This window comes from Neolamprologus brichardi, chromosome 14 (assembly GCF_056152115.1).
Source record: "Neolamprologus brichardi isolate AB-2024 chromosome 14, ASM5615211v1, whole genome shotgun sequence".
NCBI lineage: Eukaryota > Metazoa > Chordata > Actinopteri > Cichliformes > Cichlidae > Neolamprologus > Neolamprologus brichardi.
The window spans coordinates 6,148,751-6,169,949 of record NC_142117.1 but is presented as its reverse complement, the minus strand read 5'-3'; the positions used below and the strand labels follow the sequence as shown (position 1 = coordinate 6,169,949).

General features: G+C 38.6%; 1 protein-coding gene across 3 annotated transcripts; it reads left to right on the top strand.

Annotated features, from left to right (window-relative positions):
- The first annotated feature begins 434 nt into the window (after positions 1–434).
- On the top strand, positions 435–20,892 carry LOC102780189 (protein Niban 1-like). Of its 3 annotated transcripts, none has more exons than XM_087850698.1 (15): positions 435–459; positions 3,851–3,966; positions 6,263–6,393; positions 6,613–6,750; positions 6,853–6,970; positions 8,132–8,293; positions 12,730–12,845; positions 13,228–13,332; positions 14,105–14,267; positions 14,424–14,605; positions 15,580–15,726; positions 15,831–15,941; positions 16,471–16,578; positions 16,679–16,790; positions 19,378–20,892. In XM_087850698.1, exons 2-15 carry the CDS (start codon positions 3,912–3,914, stop codon positions 20,631–20,633), a joined length of 2,904 nt encoding a protein of 967 aa, XP_087706824.1. In that variant the 5' UTR covers positions 435–459; positions 3,851–3,911; the 3' UTR covers positions 20,634–20,892. The 3 variants fall into 3 exon arrangements, with proteins under 3 accessions (XP_087706824.1, XP_087706825.1, XP_006808482.2); XM_087850699.1 differs by lacking the exon at positions 435–459 and adding an exon at positions 1,645–1,838; XM_006808419.2 differs by lacking the exon at positions 435–459 and having other exon boundaries at positions 3,832–3,966.
- Positions 20,893–21,199: the final 307 nt, after the last annotated feature.

Below are 21,199 nucleotides of genomic sequence, written 5' to 3'. Positions count from 1 at the left end.
TTAAGTATGGACAAAAATTTAGGTCAGTGTTTGAAAAATCAGAATCAGAATCAGAATCCTTTATTGATCCATGGGGGAAATTATTTTTTTGTTACAGTGCTCCATTATAAACCAACATTAACAAGACAGACAATAAGCTAACTAAGAATAGTACAATATATATATATATATACAGTGTTGGGGAGTAACGGAATACATGTACCGCCGTTACGTATTTAAAATACAAAATATGAGTAACTGTATTCCGTTACAGTTACCGTTTAAAAAGGTGGTATTTAGAATACAGTTACTTTGTTGAAATAAATGGATTACACGGTGGTACTTTCCTGCTTCATATTGTGGCGGGTCAGGACTGTTTGGGTTTGGTTTGACAGCTACGTTCTTTTGTCATGTCATGTTCCAGGCACGTTGCGTTTGCCATGGTTACAGGGTGACGCTCTGGCTCTGCGTGTTTCCTGGGTGAGAGAGGCCTTTTTGTTGTTGTTGTTGTTGTTGTTGTTGTGCTAAGCTAATTGACCCTGTGCACGAGAAAATGCTAACTTCCTGGTTTGATACCGGATGTGGGGTTGTGCATTTCCGGTAGCTTTACTTTGCGGTCAATCGCTACTGCGAAGATATACTCCAAAATCATGTCCAAAACTCGAAAACGGAAAGATCACGTTAAGTTACAAAGAGGAGAAGGTGGGAACACTCACCACTGTTGTGTCATAAAAAAATCTAATGATCAACTTTGACGTTTAAAGAGTTTAGATCGATCAGTTGTTTACAGCACTCAACACAAGCAGAACTGCATTACCCCATGCAGAAGACACATCGTCCACATTCAGAAGCACATCTCTGTATAGTGACTGGTCTCATGATTTAAACAGGTAAATGTTCAGCATTCAAACTACAGGTGAACAATAGTCAAACCAGATGTTTCCCGTTATGTTGATATCAGCTAGTCAAGTACACACCTACACAGCATGTTAACAAACCGTGAAAAAAAAAAAAGCCACACAAAAAATGAATGATTGCTGGTAAGGGTTTCTATACATTAGTATTTACGAAGGGTATGTTGTGACTTACCTTCAAAATTACAGCGGTCCCTCGCTATAACGCGGTTCACCTTTCACCTCGCTGTTTCGCAGATTTTTTAGTGCAAGTTTGCATGCTTATTTTTTTTTTACGTCACATTGTGTCCTGCGTCCTGATCGCTGCAGACGATCTCCTCCGTGACGTCTCTCCTGTACAGTACAGAATCGCTGCATTGATCGCTAGCAGTGTAACTCTGAAGTGCAGTACTGTATGTCCACGATGTCCACGAAACGTTTTGCACCGTCAAAAAATAAAATTGGCTACTTGATTTCACCTATCGCTGGTTATTTTTAGAACATAACACCAGGGATAAATGAGGGACAGCTGAGAAATATAACATTTGAATCACTTTTCTCTTTTGCTCTGAGGCGCGGGGAAAAATATCGACAAGTCGATGAACATCATTTACAGATATATTGGGTAAATGCCCAAGACATCTATAGAAATGTAAATCGCCGCTTGATTCATTCATTTGCTTAACTTGTTTTGGACCGTAAACAGGGCGTGACACCGGAAACAAAGCTCCCCACAGGAGTTTCCGCACTGGAAGTAGCATATGCTAACGTGCACATAGTCAATTGGCAGAATGCTACAGGTATCGCTCTAAAGAATGTAGACTGCCATACTCGTTATGTGTCTGTGAGCGCGAGGAGGGAGAAAAAGGAAAAGTACGAGTTATCATCGAGCAAAAACGGGAGCTGGAAGCATGTAAATATAATAATAACCACTGCAGCCAAGAAGAGTGCCTGACGAGCCCAGTTGTAAGTAAGTTATTAAAACTCGACTGTACGCTTTGTTCGCGTTTTCCTCCGAAACTTACTTAAGTTCTAAAGTTCCGTTGGAGCAGCCTTTCAACGCCTCTCTCTGTCTCTCGCAAGCAGAGTTGACCCACACAACAAAGTAAAGCTATTTTTCGGCTACGAGCCCGACACGGAACCGTATTAGTCAGAGGTCCCTTTACCACGGTTCGGAGCCGTGGACCTTCAGTAATAGTGATAAAAGTTGTAAAATGCATGATAATATGTTAAGTAATCCAAAGTATTCAGAATACGTTACTCTCATTGAGTAACGTAACGGAATACGTTACAGAATACATTTTAGGGCATGTATTCTGTAATGAAATACATTTTAAAAGTAACCTTCCCAACACTAACTATATGTATGTATGTATGTATGTATGTGTATATGTGTGTATATATATATATATGTATATATATGTCTATAGACTATATAAGTCACTCATTAATAAATAGCTGGAAAAGACACATGTGTAGTTGTAGCAGTAACCAGTGTGTTAAGTGGATGCGTTGTACAGGGAGATGGCCACAGGCAGGAAAGATTTCCTGTGTTGTTCTGTGGTGCTTTTCAGTACTCTCAGTCTCTCACTGAACGTGCTCCTGTGACTGACCAGCATGTCATGGAGTGGGTGGGAGGTGTTATCCAACATTGTCTTTATTTTGGACAACATCCGCCTCTCTGACACCACCTTGAGGGAGTCCAGCTCCATCCCCACAACATTACTGGCCTTACGGATTAGTTTATTGAGTCTGTTGGCATCTGCAACCCTCAGCCTGCTCCCCCAGCATGCAACAGCATAGAGGATCGCACTGGCCACAACAGACTCGTAGAAAATCCTCAGCATTTTCTGGCAGAACCCCTATGAAAAGTAACCCCTATGAGCCACAAACTCATAAGACTGCAAACAAACTCTAAGTGTTCTGTACAAAAACCCAGTTATAAAGTACACCAAAAGCTGAAAGCTATGTTTTGTTGTGTTAGCTAAATATTTTGGAAATCACAGTGGTCATTAAAATGTGTTTAGAATTTGCAAATTGATGATGATTTATCTAAAAAAAAAAATCATGTTTTCGCCTACACAAGCTGCCTTTATAGGTTGACGGTATCGGTATTGGAATTGATTAAACTGGTCCTGTGTTTACTCCGTGTCAGAGTGTGAATAGCCTAGTTCAGGCACACTCTGGCTGAGCATAGAAGCCCCACCCATTTGAAAGAAGAGGGGCTTAAAACAGCTTGTTTCAGACAAGCCCGGTAAAAGATGAAGAAGTTTATTTTTTAAAAGCTACTCCTTCAGTATCCAAGAATAAAGCCAAATTGAACTTTAAATAAACATAATACAAAATATAATCTTTAAGAGATTTAGTTAAATTTGCCATTACCTGGCAACTGTATATTTTGAAATGTAGAAGGTTAGGGTCTAGACTTTCATTGGTTGCTACAAAGGTACTTTTTTTCATCTTAGTATATAAGGTTGACTTCAAAGTTTTATAGATTCAGCAGAGTTGAGAAAGGTTCAAATAATTGTTACTTAAATAAGTTCATTTTTTCATTTGCCGTCTTGTTCTTTTGGTCACTACCCACAGTTCTAGCTCAGAGGTGGGGGCAGGAACATAGACTGATTAATAACGATCTCTCCGTGAACTGCCACAGATAACCCAAAGATGAGGGACTAAATGCTTGTTATCTTTTCTAACTTGTTCAATAAATGCATCACATAAAAAAAAAAACTTATGTTGTTAGGTAAGGGTATTAGGTTAAACATGTACTTTCACTCTTGTGCATACCAGCAGATGGCCTTGCAAGGATGGCTGTGACACTTGGGTACAACGTTAAAGTTGGTAGGGGCCGCAGCCCCGCCCCACCTCACCACACACTGACTCACAGAGCACAGAGGAAATGAGTTGAGCAAAAGCCTCTTGACACATCAGAGCAGCTCATTCAGTTGACATGTGTTTCCTATGTGTGTTGTGCGCAGATCCTTAAATAACCCCAGTCACCTGTTCTTAACAACCTTCAAAAGAAAGAAAGTAGACATCATGGGAGCATCTTCCTCTGGCTTGCTGGATGAGGCCAAAATCAGCTACATCAAAGGTAACTAAGAAATCACTTTTCTTTTTCAGAGCAGCTCAGAAAAACTTGAATGTCAGTTTTCTAATCCTAATAAATAGAAGGGAGAGAGTAAAAGTGAAACAGAACCTATAAATGTATGGGCACAATGATAGCAGCTACTTTGGCTTTGTAGTAGTCAAAGTAGTAGCAGTAATAAAAGTGATAGATGTGGTTATTGCAGCCTTTGTTGCAAAAGTAGCAGTGAATGATATAGCTGTATCAATGTAAATTTAAAAATAAACCAAACTGCTACTTTGGTTCAATTGATTTTAGACAGCATAAATATATTTTTATTAGTCTTCTAGTTGCTAACTTTTAGCAAAAGGCTGACAGGAAACCTGGTTAGGGGTGCGGTGTGTTACAAGGGTCCCCAGAATAATGGGTTGACTGGGGAAATTGCGGTTATTTTGGGCTGGGTACCAGCCTTGACCACCAAGCTAAGAGGAAGACCTCAGTGTGACAGTAACCAAGCAAAGGAAATTATGCTTTAAAGTCTAATTAAATTATATCTATTTTAATTAATATTTTAACTTTAATAGAAAAAAGTAACAAAACTGATGTGCTCTGTGAATGTTTTTGCTTATTTCTCCATGTGTACATTCCTATACATGTTATCAGCACAGTCACATCCTGTCACTAATCTCCCTTGCAAACTCAAATGTAATTACAGCTATTTCCAACTATTATATTATTATGGGTTGTCAGATCTCTGTCTATCTATGTGTGTCAGTATGTAAGATGAAAGTCAGGCTGGATAGTGGTCTCATACTGTAAACAAATGATTATGATCAATCTACACTGAAGACACCGGATTAAAAATCCGGAACCACAGTCAAAAGCCACTTACACACCAGCGTACACAAGCAGGACTTTTATTAAATTCGGCCACATGACAAATTATTTCACACCTGCACACTGTGGTATAGTTTATATTTGGCTGAGTTCCTTTGTATATGTGTGAGGTAGTTGATATATCCTCTCACCCTTGTCAGACATGTACATTATTTCTTCAAATATGCCTGTCTTGTTTTACCTCTCCAAGATTACTTACTGTTTATTACTGTGGGGGATTTTCCGCCGCCTGTCCCGTTTGGTTCTTTTGCCATCAGAATTATTGTCTGAAGGCCAAGAAAGATGCCCAACGGATTTACTATACCATGGACCAATACGGCCATACGGCAAAAAATAAAAATAAATAAATAAATAAATAGAGAGAGAGAATCTATAACATTAAATACTAAATATTGAATATTATTGTGCAGCTTTAAGTGTTTTGTTAACTGTGTTAAATTTAAAAAAAAAAATCTCCCTGGAGTCTAGTGCTAGGGCAATTTCTATACCTTACAACTCCAAAAAACTTAGCATTGACAAATTCTTACCTTATAAAAATTAGGACTTTGTTTTTCCTATAGGGGGTTTGGCTCATGTTTAGTGCTGAAAATCCTGCACAGTTGTAAGCTTTTTGCTCAAAACATTAAAAAAAGGTTAGGGATGACTATCAAAACAGTGAGCTGACAGAGATATTGGAGTTATGTCAGCCTGATGTCTTAGTGGTTACACTGCTTTCCCATAAAAGTCACAATGAGAGACTTGCTGGGCTGGATTTAAATGGTGAATCGCCTTGTAACCATTTACAGCCATTCATGCAGTGCTGTGTTCTATGTCTTTAAGTGCTATCTAACTACAATGACATTCTCACCTGTGACTTTTTAACTCACGTAGTTATATTAATAAACAAGCATGCACAACATTATATTTCAACAATATGTATATAACAGTGTGGTGTCTCACTAACTCTTAATGAAATTTAAAATAACACATACATTTGGTCCATGCCTGAATGTCAGACAGACTTTAACATGCTCAACAAGCTAGCTAAGTTATGTAGCCCATATCTGAAGCAGGCTATGAAAGGCATTGGCCTAGCAATTTAAACATTTGTTAGTATAAAAATATTGACAAGTGCAGCTTTAATATGTCAATTTCCATCCTTAAAACTAAATTTACCATTCCCAGTTACTCTGCACTTGCAATGGTTTCCTTCAGTGAAGGGTATGTATAAGTTCAAACACTCGTTTTGAAATTAGTTTTTAATATCATGGAGTTTTTAATATCTGTGTAACAATGCACAGAGAGAGGAAAACTATGCTGATTACTGGTGTAAAAGAATACACATGTAAATATGTGTCATTATGAAAAAAATTGTTCTAAACAAGTTTGAGTAACATCAAACACAATAATAATCCCAACAACAAGCTGTGTTTCTGTGTGCATCCAGGACTGGTTGATGGTACATTCCAGAGCTTCAGTGACTTTTACCGTCAACAGTACTCTGTAGCCTACCTTGGACACTTACACCAGGAGGTGGAGCCTAAGAGAGAGGGGAGGGGGTTATTGCTTACACGGAGGGTAAGAGTTAAATCCTTTCAAACTCAATTCGACTACATATATATTTACGCATGTTGATGCAGCTGGAAAATTGGTATAAATTTCTAATTATGTTAAAGTTTAACCTGTGTGTGTGTGTGTGTGTGTGTGTGTGTGTGTGTGTGTGTGTGTGTGTGTGTGTGTGTGTGTGTGTGTGTGTGTGTGTGTGTGTGTGTGTGTGTGTGCACATGCACTGTACAGCCTCAGTATTCTCCTGAGGAGGTGCTGTATGAAGGGAGCATTAAGTTCTCCAACTGGGATGAGCAGCTAAAGAAATGCAGAGAGAGATACATAATTCTGCGAAGAGACTACAAAGCAGAGATACATGACAGCATGGAGGTAACACACAGATTAATACGCTCACACACAGCCCGTGAAATTTGTAGTCTAAATGATTTGCATCCTGTGATGAACATTGCTATCTGTGATTCCAATTTTTAGACTTTCAACCGTGGATGTGTGGCTAAGATGGTCCTCCAGCTAACGGGAGCAATTGTGTTCACCAATGATGACGAATCAAGAGCTCACCTTGAGAAAACCTGTGCCGGAATACTGAATGGTATTTTAGATGTGCAACAGCATGACTGATACTACTCATAGTTTGTCTTCCCAGTGAAGATATGATCTGCTTTAACTCAGCATCTCTGAAGTCAGTTAATGAAAATGAAAAGACTGTCAGCAGGAAAATGCTCCATGATGAGGGTATGAGTACAGCAAACTGAGTAACACTACAAACTTAATCATTTTAGTACAGATAATTATTTATATATGTAGAACACGTCACACAAGGCAACAACTTAATAACAAGCAGGTTTTAATAAAGAAGTGGAACCTTCAGGGTTTTCCGCTGGATTTAACAAATTCCTGACCGTTCAAAACATATTTGAATTTTAGCAAGCTGTGATAAAAGGCGGAAAACACAGCAGCCATTAGGATGATTACCAATCCGTGATGCTGACCGCTTGTGTTTGTGAATGTCTAACACTGTGCCACATTGACTTATGGTATAGCATTTTCTTCTTTCCTTTCATAAAGGATCCGCCAGTGCAGTCCGTCATTTGTATTAGAGCCTAGATTGTACTAAATTCTTCTAGAGGGAGAGAGATATTTTGAAAATGGAAACAGGAAACATCGAGGAAAGTAAGATATACAGTGATACACGCTATCTATCAACTGTTCGAAACCACTTGTAAATGTCCTTGTTTTTTGTGTTTTTTAAAGAACATTTAAATAAAAAAAAGTTATAATATTGTAAATGAAATTTACAATAATGAGGTGTCTGAAAAATCAGATTGTGTTGACCCGTTTAAGTGTCAAACACAAGATTTTATACAAGAGTGTGTACTACTCCTCTCACATAACAGGACAATTTGATCAAAATAGAAGAAAATGTGGAAAGTTGCTAAAGATGATGAAGCTCAACAGAATCTCTAATGAACCTCAAATTCACATGTTCAGGCTGGGTCATGTTCAGGCTGGGTTGCAATTTGATTTCATAGCAATCTGTCAAATCAAATACCATGATTCATCATTATTAAGTAAAAAAAGGTCACCAGTATCTATGAAGATGTCCAGTATCTGATAGATTCGATTTTAGTCACTTAATTACATGATAGATAATTTACTAAACAGTCAGAGGCTATGAGTGTAACATAAACAAAAGCTTCTTTGTTGGACACAAATTAATAGTGAAGTAATTTTGTTGTATTTGTGTTTCCAGGAGTAAAGGAGGACTCTTCTTCTGCAGTCGTTAATCCAGATGCATTTGCTGTGCATCTCCACTTGGCTTACACTGGCCACACCTGCTTCCTGTTTCAACAAGAGGAGGAGCGAGATCACTTCCTGTCTGGCCTGAAGACCTGTATTAGACATCGCAACCTTGGTAAACACTCATATGTATGCTTTTGCCGTGGCCCACTTAGCCTTGCTTCAGATGTGCAGGGTAATAACACAAAATAAAGACAAAACAATGTCAAATGCCTGCTTGCACAATCACTGCAAGCTAAGAAGTTCCCTAAGCAGTCAAAGCCATCACACATGTAGATAATTTTAAAAGATGAATCGCTGGCTTTCAAATTATTTGAAATATCCTATTTGTTTTTAAAAAATGACCAGACCCATCAGTTTCCCCACTTTTTCTCCCCAAAGGTCTTTAAAAGGTCTTTATATGTTGGTATGACCAAGTGCAATTTATCTATGTGCATGACTTCTAATTTCTGAGGATGTCCTAGTTCAGAATTATCCAGAAATATAGAAAATCTTAAAGGGTTCGCAGCATTTGAACAACTGAGTATTGTTTAACCTTTTTTGGCCACAGTAGCGGTTTTTCCTGCCAACCTTTAATAGTCAAATAAAAAGAAGATGACAACATTTTACAAGAGTACTTCAATAAAGGTAATACTAAATCTTGGTAAAGATGAAAGTTATATACAAAAACTTAGCTCTTAATAGAGATCCCAAGGTGAACATTTTCTTGCAGTGGGGAGAAAGATTTTAAAGATGCTTAAGAGTAAACGATAAGATGTTTCTGCTGGTTTTCTGGAGCACATCAGCAGGTGTATTAAAATATATTTTTCATAAAAAAATATTGATTTTTTACAAAGTTTAACTGTCTCATATTATGACATAGTTTGTCACATCTCAAAGGCCTGAAGGAGTATCATATCAAATAGTACTGCATCAGGCATGTGTAGGTCTGTGTTTTCAGATATCTGACTTCCATATTTATTCATCAGAGATGTTAACAACATTGTAGTATTCATATTTCTCACCAGAGCAAATCTGTGTCTGAGTCTATCCATGCTATTGTCCATTACAAGACTGCATTTGTTCATGTGTTTTCATATCAAATGAAAACAGTTTTACAAAGTATGCATCATTCTAACTACTACAAGGTCAACAACAAGTTTGGGTCCATTTCTTGCTCAGTAGCTCTGAATTTTTCTAACTCTCTCCTAAGCTGGTAGTCCTTGCTAATATTTTTGAGCTAAGAGCTCAAAAGGATTCTCAATATTTTGAAATGATGTGCAGCGCTACATGCTGTTGATTAAATCCAAATAGTTTTTACAGTTGTCTAATATCAGATGTGAGTGTAAAATATTTCAAATTGTTGTAGCAGAGTCCTGCTTCTGGTTGGCTCGTCTTTAGTTTGTCATTCATGTTGTGACAGTTGCCCGGGTGACAGATATAAATATTAATGCTGCTGACTTCCTGTGTGGTTAGCTAGGATACAAACCAAAAAACAAACCCCTTCACTTTAAGCAATAAGGTTGCAAAAACACAGCACAGCAAGATATCCTCAGCAGGAAATAGCACACAGATGGCCGCCACTGACTATTTCACTTTAGATGTGTAAAGCCACAGCACTTACAGTGATGTTGATTTTATTCATCTCAAAGTGATATATCAACCTCTTCTTCCAATAACCATATCTCTTCATTTAAACACTTCCTTGGAATTTTAAGTCTTTGACTTTTTTAAACATTTAATGATGTTCTGGTGTCCCTTCAAAAAAAAAAAGCTAGCCTACCTGAAGTACTTCTGCCCCCACTGTAAACTTGTATGATATATAACACATAATGTTAATTTTAGATTATTGCAATCTGCCAGTTGTGGTCAGATGTTTACATAAACTCATGAATGCCATGAATAGGCATGAATATCTTGTTAATTTAGGGGTTTTTAATTATTATTTTTCATTTAAGTTACGAATTTGCATTTTCTCTAATCCACACAGGATCATACAGGCTGAAACACACATATATGCACTCATATCCTTATAAATAAAACACAACTTAAACAGGTAGTTGTTGACAGGCTTCTGGCAAATTCTGGTTGGATATTTGACCACTCATCTTGGCAGAATTAGAAGACTTAATTTAAATTGGTATGGTAACAATATTAAACAATAGCCTGTCTAGTTTTTACCCTGCCCTTCACATCATGGTAGCTAGGATAAGGCTTTTAGAGGAGTGGAGAATTTTTTTGGCCAGGTTTGCAAATTAAATTAAGAGAGTTTAAAAGTATCATGTGGAGGGTATTTACAGATGTCTAAATATTGGACTTTAAAAAAGAAATTTTGCAATCATTATTGGAGATTGTTTGGATAGCTATTATTTTTAGTGTGTGTGCATACAAACTAGGTTTTACATAGTCTTTTCTAAAATTAGAAAACCTCTCAGTAGCTGCAGTGAGAAAAAATGCACACTGTTTTGTGAATTTAGCAATGACACAGATGGAGACTTGGTATGTTAGTCAGGGCAAATTCAGGGGTGATAGGTAGTGATGGGACTACAGCTTTTAGTTAGCTCATTTGAAACGGTCTACTTACCACAGAACTATTTCTATCCATCCATCCATCCATCCAAACCAACTGAGCGAGTCCTTGGGTCTACCTCCTTGCGGTAGGACATTTCGGGAATACCTCACCTAGGAGGTGTCCGGGAGGCATTCTAGTCAGATGCTCGAACCACCTCAAATGGCTCTTTCTGATGTGGACGAGCAGTGGCTCTACTTCAAGTCCCTGGTTGGGTTTTCCACGCATTGAAGAAAACTCATTTCTGCCACTTGTATATTTAACCTCATTCTTTCAGTCACTACCCAGAGCTCGTGACCATAGGTGAAGGCTGGAGCGTAGGATTGATGGCTTTGCTTTTATGCTCACCTCTGTCTTCAATTCAATTAGATTTAATTATATTTCAATTTAAACAAATCACAAACAATAGGTGCAAAAAATCACTCAGTGGGTTGAGGAGTATAAAAAAAAACATGCATCATATTCTATTCAATTCAATTCAATTCAATCTATATAGTTCCACAACAGAAAAACCCAACAAGAATCATACGATCCCTAATGAGCAAGTGCTTCAGCAACAGTGGGAAGAAAAAACTCTTGGAACAGAAAGAAACCTCCAGCGGAACCAGACTCGGAGAGCGGTGGCTGGCTGGGGGTGTAGAGGGGAAGGCAGGACAAAGACAAGCTATGGAAAAGAGCCAGACAGGGTTTTCGGAACAAACTGTTAAATGTTCAGTTTCTATGCCATATGTCATAACAAGATCTAGAATGTCATTAAAGTGGAGGGTGGGTTGTTTTATATGCTGTCATTTTTAGTATCTACATGGATGTTAAAATCACCCACAACAATTATTTTATCTGAGCTGAGCACATAATTTAGATAAAAAGTCTGAGAAATCGTTCAGAAACTCTTAGTAAGGCCCAGGTGGATGACAGATAACAACAAATAAAACTGGTTCTTGCTATTTCCAGCTAAGGCTAAGAACCAGGCTTTCAAATTAATTAAAACTCTGTCTGGGTGTTTGGTTAATTAACAAGTTGGAGTGGAAGAGTTTTTGGACACCACTCAGACTCAGACAGACAGGGTTTTCAAACAGGGTGCTAAACGGGGTCTCCAATTCAGTGATCCTGGCCTCCAGAGCTGCAAATAGGCATTTAATTACAAGTATCATTGTTACTAAAGTAGGCCAAGGAGTAAGTAAACATCTGACACAATGAGCAGGAAAGTGCAGGTGGAACAGGTGAAAAGACCATGCTGCTAGAGAGTCTGCTATGAGTTAATCTAAGCGAATCCCTAGAGACACATTTAGTGAATACTGTCAATATAATTAGCAGATCAATCAACAGAGAATGTACTTTGTATAAAGTATGTGAAGACTATACTTTGAGATAAGATGTTGTCTATATGTTTTTAAGTAAAATCTATGCTATCTAATCAAAACTATATCTTCAGTTGATGTCAGCAGCATCCCATGTGTAAAATGCCTCTTCCTCTCCTGAAATATCTGATGGTTTACCAGAATCGCTTTGAGGCTGACCAAAAGTCAAATAGGAAATGCCGCATGCTGTTTTTTTTTTAAATTTATTTATTTTTAATTTTTAGCAGGATATGATTCATGACTTTCTGTTCCTTAAACTTCTGCAGAAAAAAAAATCTGAAACAGCTCAAGGGAAACTACACTACAAGACATGATGTTTTTTAGTGAATTAGCAAAAGAAAAAAAAAAAGAACAAAAAAAATTTGAGATGTGAAAATGTTTAGATGTGTTGTAATGAGAATGGAATATTGATGTCAGGGATCCACCGAGGATACAGGATCAGCACAATTTCTACCAAACTAAAATGACTAATGACAAAATACTAAGAATTAAGTATTTTAATACTTACCACACTTGTAGATCATTTTAAGCCATGGGTGTTCTAATAAGAATGGGATACTGATTTCAACTTTCAAAAATAAAGGGACAGGATGAGCATGCCACCAGATTCTTTCAGAATAATAACAAAATCCCTACTTCCTGCAGACCCGTGGTGTAATTCATCATATGAGAGTCAAGCATATGCACGAGCCCTCCGACTCTACCGACAAGAGAAAGGATGCTATGAATCCTGGGAAATGCTGCTGGGCACTGAGGAACAAGTTTGTACACACACACAACTTTAAGCCTGTCTGTGTTCTTCATTTCACTTTAGTTCAATTTATTTTTATAGTGCTAAATCACATTAATAGTTATTTCATGGCACTTTTTTTTATAAAGACCCTACAATAACATGCAAGAATGAGAAAACTCCAACAATCAGATGTCCCACTACGAGCAAGCATTTGGTGACAGTTGGAAGGAAAAACTCCCTGAACCAGGCACAAGGAGGGAAAACCTCCTTGTGCTGCAACTAGTTAGTGTAGGGAAGGGAGACAGCAGAAAAGACAAACTGTGGGAAAAAGACAGAGATTAGCAATAATTTATGATTAAATGCAAAGTGTTGTAAAAACAAAGCCATAAACAGTGTGCTTGCGTATGTAGGTGCTAGCCTCCCAGGTGATGGAGGAAGTGTTGCCATGGTTACACAGTCAGCTTCAGTCCAGGATAAAAGGCAAGAAGACTGAAAAGATACGGCAATGGCTCGCAGTAAGTAAAAATATTACACCAAGTCTCTGCAAATTCTGAGTCTATCTATTTATGAAATGTTCCTGTTCAGGATTGTTTTAGTACTATGTCAACTATGTCACTCGTTTAGCATGTATGTGTAGCATTTAGCAATATTCTAACTAACACTACTGAATGGTACGGTAAAAAATGATCAAAGCATTAAGCAACATTCACAGGAATTATCATCTAATCAAGCAGTTCTGAGCAGCTTGCGAACATATGAGGTAATGAGCTGCTTTGCAAGATGTGTTTAACAACATATTTATATTTAGCAATACATAGGGGTATTTCTTTTACTACACTTTTTCTCCATGGCCATTAATGCAATCTAGAACAATGTTCAAAAATGTAAACAAATATTTATATAGCTGTCTAAAGATAATGTAATGTGTCATTGGCATATTTAAATATAAACCTTGTATTACAAAAGTCCCTATTGTAATCAACTGGGGATCTTAAGCAAAAGTTCCTTGTTATGCTGCCCCCACGTGGCCAAAAAATAGCATTTTTTAAAGTGAACTTCAAGACTTTTTCTTTCTTTCGAACTGATATAATCTGATACCATACCAATCTGATTTTCTCAGAATGCTACCTAACTTATCAGAATTAAGGGAATTATCTGACAGCAAGTACCTTTGAACTACAACACTATTATCTTTTACCCCGTGTTCCAACAAATTGTGTGTGGCAGTTTTAGCATCAGTTTTTAATCTCTCTGTTGCACAGTATATTAATTTGTTCGTATGTATAGACAGTGCAAGCAACCCACACGTTGGTGCTGGAAAAGCTGACTGCAGGTCTGGAGGCTCTGAAGAAGGAGTGCCGTGAGACAGCATCAGACAATCAGGCGCTCATCAGATCCAATCTGGACCAGATAATGTCCTCTCACTTGTTCCTGGAGCAAAAAGTCAGAGGTACACATTGTTTGACTAATCTCATCTGAAAATGCCTAGAAAATGAGTGACTGTTTTTAATGGCTAAACTCAGCTAAATCCATATTAAGCTACAAACTGAGCATCCAGCCATGGTTCAGCTTTTGTGCACATTTTGTGAATCTGTATCTGTTTCAGCATGTGTATGTGAAGAGGCAGAGAAAGTGTGCAGTGAGTCTGTAGCACCCTACATGTCCTCCATCCTTGAAGCACTTACCGAGAACATAAGCGGAGGTATTCTTGGGATGCAGCGCACACTGAAAACACAGATGGATTCGGCCTTTTTACACAGAAACGAAGGGACAGAGGAGACAAAGAAGGTGAGAGAGGACTTTGGGTGAGTTCCAGTAGTCCATTTTACTTAGGAAGGTTTCTAACTGAGAGACATTACCCTAAAGTATTTGTGTGGCAGCCAAAATAAGAGCTGTTCCAATTCTCCAAATACTGAAGAAAGAAGTTTGAATGCTGCCTTTATCGTTTCCTTTAGCAAAGGATACAGTGCACCATCCTTTATGAAAACGGAGGTGAAAACACTCCCATAATTTACTACAATGGACTATCTGACAATTATGAACACAGCCAACATAAGTGGAGCAGATCATGTAAATGTTATTTGTACAGTAGCTGCATTTTCCATTTCATTCCAAACCTCTTGATATATTTACAATTTTTACCAACAGTTTGTTAAGCTCAGAGCTGAATATCACCAGGAGCCTCTAAACACTCAATGTGAAAACTGAGTGAAGAGTTTTAGGTTTTAGCAGTAACAAGAGCAATAGCAACTTTGAGCCATCCATGCAAAGTGCAGATTACGAATTCATTCTGATAACATCACCCCTTCTAAAAGTAAACTCTCCTAGTAGCAACTATCACAACCACAACGGGCATAAGACATGATTTTATGGTTTGTTTGTTTGGTTTTTTTTGCATTAGATTTCATGCAAGATGTTAGTAAATCTGGACATAAATGTTCCTTCTTCTTTAAAGTGCCAGCCTTTGTAATGAAGGGATATTTTTCACAGGCTGTTCTCATTTACATAATCTCCATAAAACAGAACACAGTGTGGCATTTTGTACTCCATCTTCCTCATATTGTAGTTTCAACACAGCTGGGACATTTTCATTAAGGTTAGACTTTTGGAAGGCACCCCTTGTGCCGCTTTTGTGCCATCTTGAAGAGGGTCTCATTTGAAATCAAGAAACACAAGATGTTTGAAGTTGAAGATGTTTGAAGTTTTTGCTTGCCCAAATTTTCAAAAGTGCTGACAGAAAGCATTTGCTCTATTTCTTTTAGGCCTTGTCCAGTCTACGATCAATGCGTCTAGATCAGTGCTACAAGCAGGTGGAGAACCTGACAGAGAAACTCGAAGCCTTAAAAGAGCGATTTGGATTGAGCAGCATTCATAGACTGGTTCACTATGCAAGTCTGGAGATGGAGCTGGTATGAAGCACAATCTTCAGTATAGACGTGGCCTCTCAAGGAGCCTAAAAGTAGAAAAGATTGACGTGAGCTGTTTTTTAGTGTTTGCTGTGTGTGTGTTACAGTTGCTGGACAGTGCTGTCTACACCTTGGAACAGTTCCTCCAGTCATCAGCCAGACTGCAGCCCACTCAGGTTCCTGTTAAGTTGAACAGGGCTACAGAAAGAGTGCTGAAGGTTAATTATTTTTAATTAAATTTTTATTTAATAAAAAATTTATCATGTGTGATCAGAAGATATCTGAAGGAACTGTATAGACCGTGTATTTTAGAAATCCAAATAAATGAAAGATATGTGATTTTCATAAAATAAGGAATAAATATGCTTAGATACACCATTAAAAAGTTACACACTGAAACAAAATGATGTGTGCATTCTAGTGGGAACCCTGGACTCTGGTCCCAAACCCTAAAAACATGTCTTTGTAGCTGGTGTAGTGCGCAGCTTGTTAAACCTGGAAAGCCCTGAGAGACTATTTGAAATCTACAAAGAAAAAGTATTTGTGTCACTGGCAACTTGTGTTTTTATGTGGGTCAGTTGCAAATTGACACACTACAAGTTCAATTCCGGATTCAGACAGCAAAGTAAACTAACCTGTCACAGTGATAAGTAACTTGTTCCTGTTTTCTAGTGTGCCCCACAAATACAATACAATCTTTGCTCAAAAGTGAGTATTACAAAAAATCTTGCTTGTGTGTGTGAGTAGCAGCTGGACTATGACAGCAGGGTAGTCCAGAGGAGGCTGTACGAGGAAGCCCTGCTGGAGATCACTCTGCCTACTCTCACCAGGAAGATGGACAGCAAGTGGAAAACTGTAGGTCAACCTGCTGCTACTTCACTCTGTCTGACTCTATCGTGTGTTATTGATATTTTATATTCTACAAAGCATGGACTGTCTGGTTTTCTGTGTCCAGGAGCTGCAACAGTTTGAGCAGTACATTTTCGCTGACTACAGCAGTTTTATCCTGGTTCATAACATTTACGATGATGTTCTGAAAACCATTCTCAGCAAGCAGATAGAGACAGGTAAATATTGATCTTGATATTGATCTTTGTTCGTGCATTGGTATAGTTTCTTGTTTCTTCTTGTTTCTGGTATTCTCTCCTAGGCTACAAGGAGACAGGTTACAAATTAAACGAAAATCCTGGATTCATTTTATTTACATGGTTTTACCTCAGAGAGAAGCATCATTGTGAATCTATAAATTGTAAGGATTTGGTCACTTTTACCCTGTCATGAAGCATCTTCAACCTATTCTTGGATGACTGTGCATCCAAGCCCATTCATCAGGCACAGAGACCACTCATTTTCTGCTTCTAATTCAAACTGAGGTTATTGTACACAGCCCAGAAAACCTTAGAAATATGGTATCTAACCAGATTCTTGCTCTGGATGGCTTTACCTTGGCCTCCAGTAACACTGTGAGGAACCTTGGAGTCATTGTTGACCAGGATATGTCCTTCAAAGCACATATTAAACAAATATGTAGGACTGCTTTCTTCCATTTGCTCAATATCTCCACAATTAGAAATATTCTGTCTCAGAGTGACGCTGAAAAACTAGTTCATGCATTTATTACTTCTAGGTTGGACTATTGTAATTCATTATTATGAGGATGTCCTAAAAACTCCCTGAAAAGCCTTCAGTCGATCCAAAATGCTGCAGCAAGAGTACTGACAGGGACTAGAAAGAGAGCAGATTTCTCCGATATTGGCTTCGCTTCATTGGCTCCCTGTTAAATCCAGAATTAAATTTGAAATCCTGCCCCTCACATACAAGGCCCCATCTTATCTTAATGACCTTATAGTACCATATCATCCTTTTAGAGCACTTCGCTCTTGCACTGCAAACTTACTTGTGGTTCCTAGAGGATCTAAAAATAGTAAAAAAGTAGTACATCGTACTTGTATGATTAGGCTTAAAACCTTCTGTAACAAACCACGGCAGACACTGCAGACCTGGTAACATTTTTATGCTCTTAAGCATCCTTTATTAACTCTCACACATTGCTATTCACACCACAGCTGGCGCTAACCCGCTGCCAGCTCAACATACCAACAACAACAACAACCACACTCAGGACCCAGTAGTATTTAAGCAGGGTGGTGTGATGACCCGATGCAGCTCCAGTGCGTTGGCTTCTCCTCCAGCTGCGCCACAACCACGCCTGCCACACTTTCCCTTTTCTAAAGCGTATAGTTAGACAGTAATCAGGTGACCCTGAATCCTCCCTTAGTTATGCTGCAATAGATGTAGGCTGCTGGGGGATTCCCATGATGCACTGAGTATTTCTTCTTCACTCACTATGTGTTAATAGACCTCTCTGTATTGAATCATACTTGTTATTAATCTCTGGCTCTCTTCACAACACGTCTTTTATCCTGTCCTCCTTCTCTCGCCCCAACCAGTTGGCAGATGGCCACCCCCTTCCCTGAGCCTGGTTCTGCTGGAGGTTTCTTCCTGTTTAAAGGGAGTTTTCCTTCCCACTGTCGCCCAAGCGCTTGCTCATAGGGGGTCATATGACTGTTGGTTTTTTCTCTGTATTTATTATTGTTTATATATATCTTACAATTTGAGTGGTTTGGAAAAACGTGCTTCATATCTAATTCCATTCAATTTAGTTCAATTTTATTTATATAGCACTGAATCACAACAACAGTTGCCTCAAGGTGCTTTATATTGTATAGTAAAGTAAAGTAAAGTAATGTAAAGACTTAATAATACAGAGAATCCCAACAAAAATCATATTACCCCCCCCATGAGCAAGCGCTTTGGTGACAGTGGGAAGGAAAAACAGCAGAATCAAACTCACTGAGGAGCAGCCATTTGCTGCGACCGGGTGGGGGTGTGGGGAGGAAGACAGAAAGAGACCCAGAGATTAATTATGACTAATATTTGAATGCAGAAACCTGTATAAAGACATAGTGAGAGAAAAAGGTTAGTGAAGAATAAACACTCTCCCCAGTGCATCAAGGGAAGCCCCCTCCCGCAGCTTAGACCTAAGCCCGATCTTTACAAGAGGGTGTCTGTCTCTCCAATCCAAACTGGAAGCTGGTTCCATAGAAGAGGGGCCCAAAAGCTGAAGGCTCTCGCTCCCATTTTACTTTTAAACACCCTAGGAATCACAATTAAGCCAGCAGTCTGAGAACAAAGTGCTCTGTTGGTGTGATACAATACTATGAGGTTTTTAAGATAAGATGGGGCCGGTTATTCAAGACCTTTTACGTGATAATAAGGTTTTTAAATTAAATTCTGGATTTAACAGGGAGCCATTGAACATCCAGGATGAGAGAAATATGCTCTTTCTTTGTAGTCCCTGTCAGTACTCCTGCGGCAGCATTTTGGATTGACTGAAGGCTTTTCAAGGTGTTTTTAGGACAGCCTGACAATAATGAATTTTCTACCCCGTGTAGAAAATTCCTGTGTAAAAAAAAAAAAAAAAAAAGGGGGTTCTGAAAACCTGGACATCCATTAGGCAGCTGACAGAAGGAAGTGCTCTGTCCTATAATGAAACCTGTGACAAATACTGAATATGAACTGGAACTGTTTGGAACTGTTTGGAACTGTTTGGTCCAAACATAAATTCTGATTTTGTCTCTTCCTCATTATCAGCTGTCCAGGATGCAGCTAGTAAGAAGAGCAACAATCTCCTGTTGGACACTTCAGATCTTGCAATTAGTCAGTACAGTTTGCTGGGACAGACGCCTCCAAACTCTGCACCAGACAGCCCATCCGTTCATGCCCGACAGTCCTCCTCAGGCATGCCCACTGATGATCAAGAAACTATTTCTGCAGTGGAAGAAAAAAGTCAGACAGTTGATGTTTGTCCCCAGAGCAAGACAGAAGGTAACACTGATAGTGAATGTGACCAGACACATGTCTCTGACCAGAGCACAGTGCTTCTTTCTCCAGTCATTATCGTGACACAACAGTTGGGTGAAACTGGCAGCAAAGAGGACCTGTTCCTGAAGGAAACCATAGAAGTTCAGATCACAACTGATGCAGCAACAGAGCCAACAATAGCAAACAGATCAGACACAAACGCAAATGTTACATATGAAGTCAATGCACCCAAGTTATCTGCTGAACAAGGACCGACCATCCCAGACTCTCTGGAGTCGTCCCCTCTGGTCTCACCTCAGACAACAGAGATCCAAGTTCAAAGTGAACCTGCTATGCCTGACCTTTCAGTCTCAAATCAGCCATCAGAAGAGGATTCTTCCATCCAGCCTGCCTTACCATCACACCCACCTGATGCAGATAGTCCAGTAAAAATCAGCCTCGGATCACTAAGTGAGGCAATTGCTTGCAGTTCCTCAGAACCTTCTGTTATGCCAATGATGGGACAGCAGACCACTGACAGAGCAGTCTATTTGACAGGAGAACTTAAAGACAATTGGGAGGTGGAGAGAGTAAAAGAGGAGAAACACAAAGATGAAGCAGAAATTGAGGGGCATGAGACAATTCAAGCACAGGAAGAACAGAGAGAGAAAGAAGAGGTAACAGAGGAAGAAACAGGTGAGGGGCAGATGGAGATCCAAACAGGAGGTGAGCCTGCTGATGACAGCTCATCTGGATCACCAGTGGAGACCGCCACTGCCTTAAACACAGAGCAGAAAAAGAATAAAGAGATGATGGAGGAAGAAGTGCCAAGCAGTGAACTCAGGATTGAAAATAAAAAGGATGAAGATGAAGCAGTCACAGAGAAAGGAGATTCTACAGAAGAAAAAAAAGAAGAGGATAAACCAGTGGAGAGTGCTAATGAGCTACCATCGGACAGCGTGGCTTGCATCAGAGAACTTGTGGTTGAGATTATTGAGATAGAAACAACAGTCTCCCCTGTTGCTGACAGCAGCAACAATCTCTGAAACAAGCATTAAAACAGCAAGAGCAGGTCCAGGCCAATGATTCCCAACCAGATACAAGTCACTTCAATAAGCCTTACATTTTCTAATTATTCCAGACAGAAATTTGTGCTGATTTAATTAATGTGCCATGTTTTCATACAACAGTAAACTGAAAAACGGAATAGTTTGTCATTCTATTGTAACTCTTTTGTTGCTTTTTTTGATTATATATTTTCTATAACAATTGCATTGAATCATCCAAATAAAGATGTTAAACTTGTGATTTTTTTCTTTTTTAAAAAGTCGCTTTAACATAAAATAAAATTAACTTAATCAGGAACGTTGTGCAAGGTAATTAAGTTTTAAATGATATTTTATAAATAACTAATTAAATGTATGTATTCATTTTATTTTTCTGAAATATAAGTGTAAAAAGGAGCACTATATTTCATAAATATATAGTACCAACAACAGTCGCCTCAAGGTACTTTGACACTAACAGTAATAGGCTTATAACATATCGCAAATATATTGTGGGCCTAAACCATTCGGTACTTTGTAAACCTACAGGAATATTCTAAAGTCTA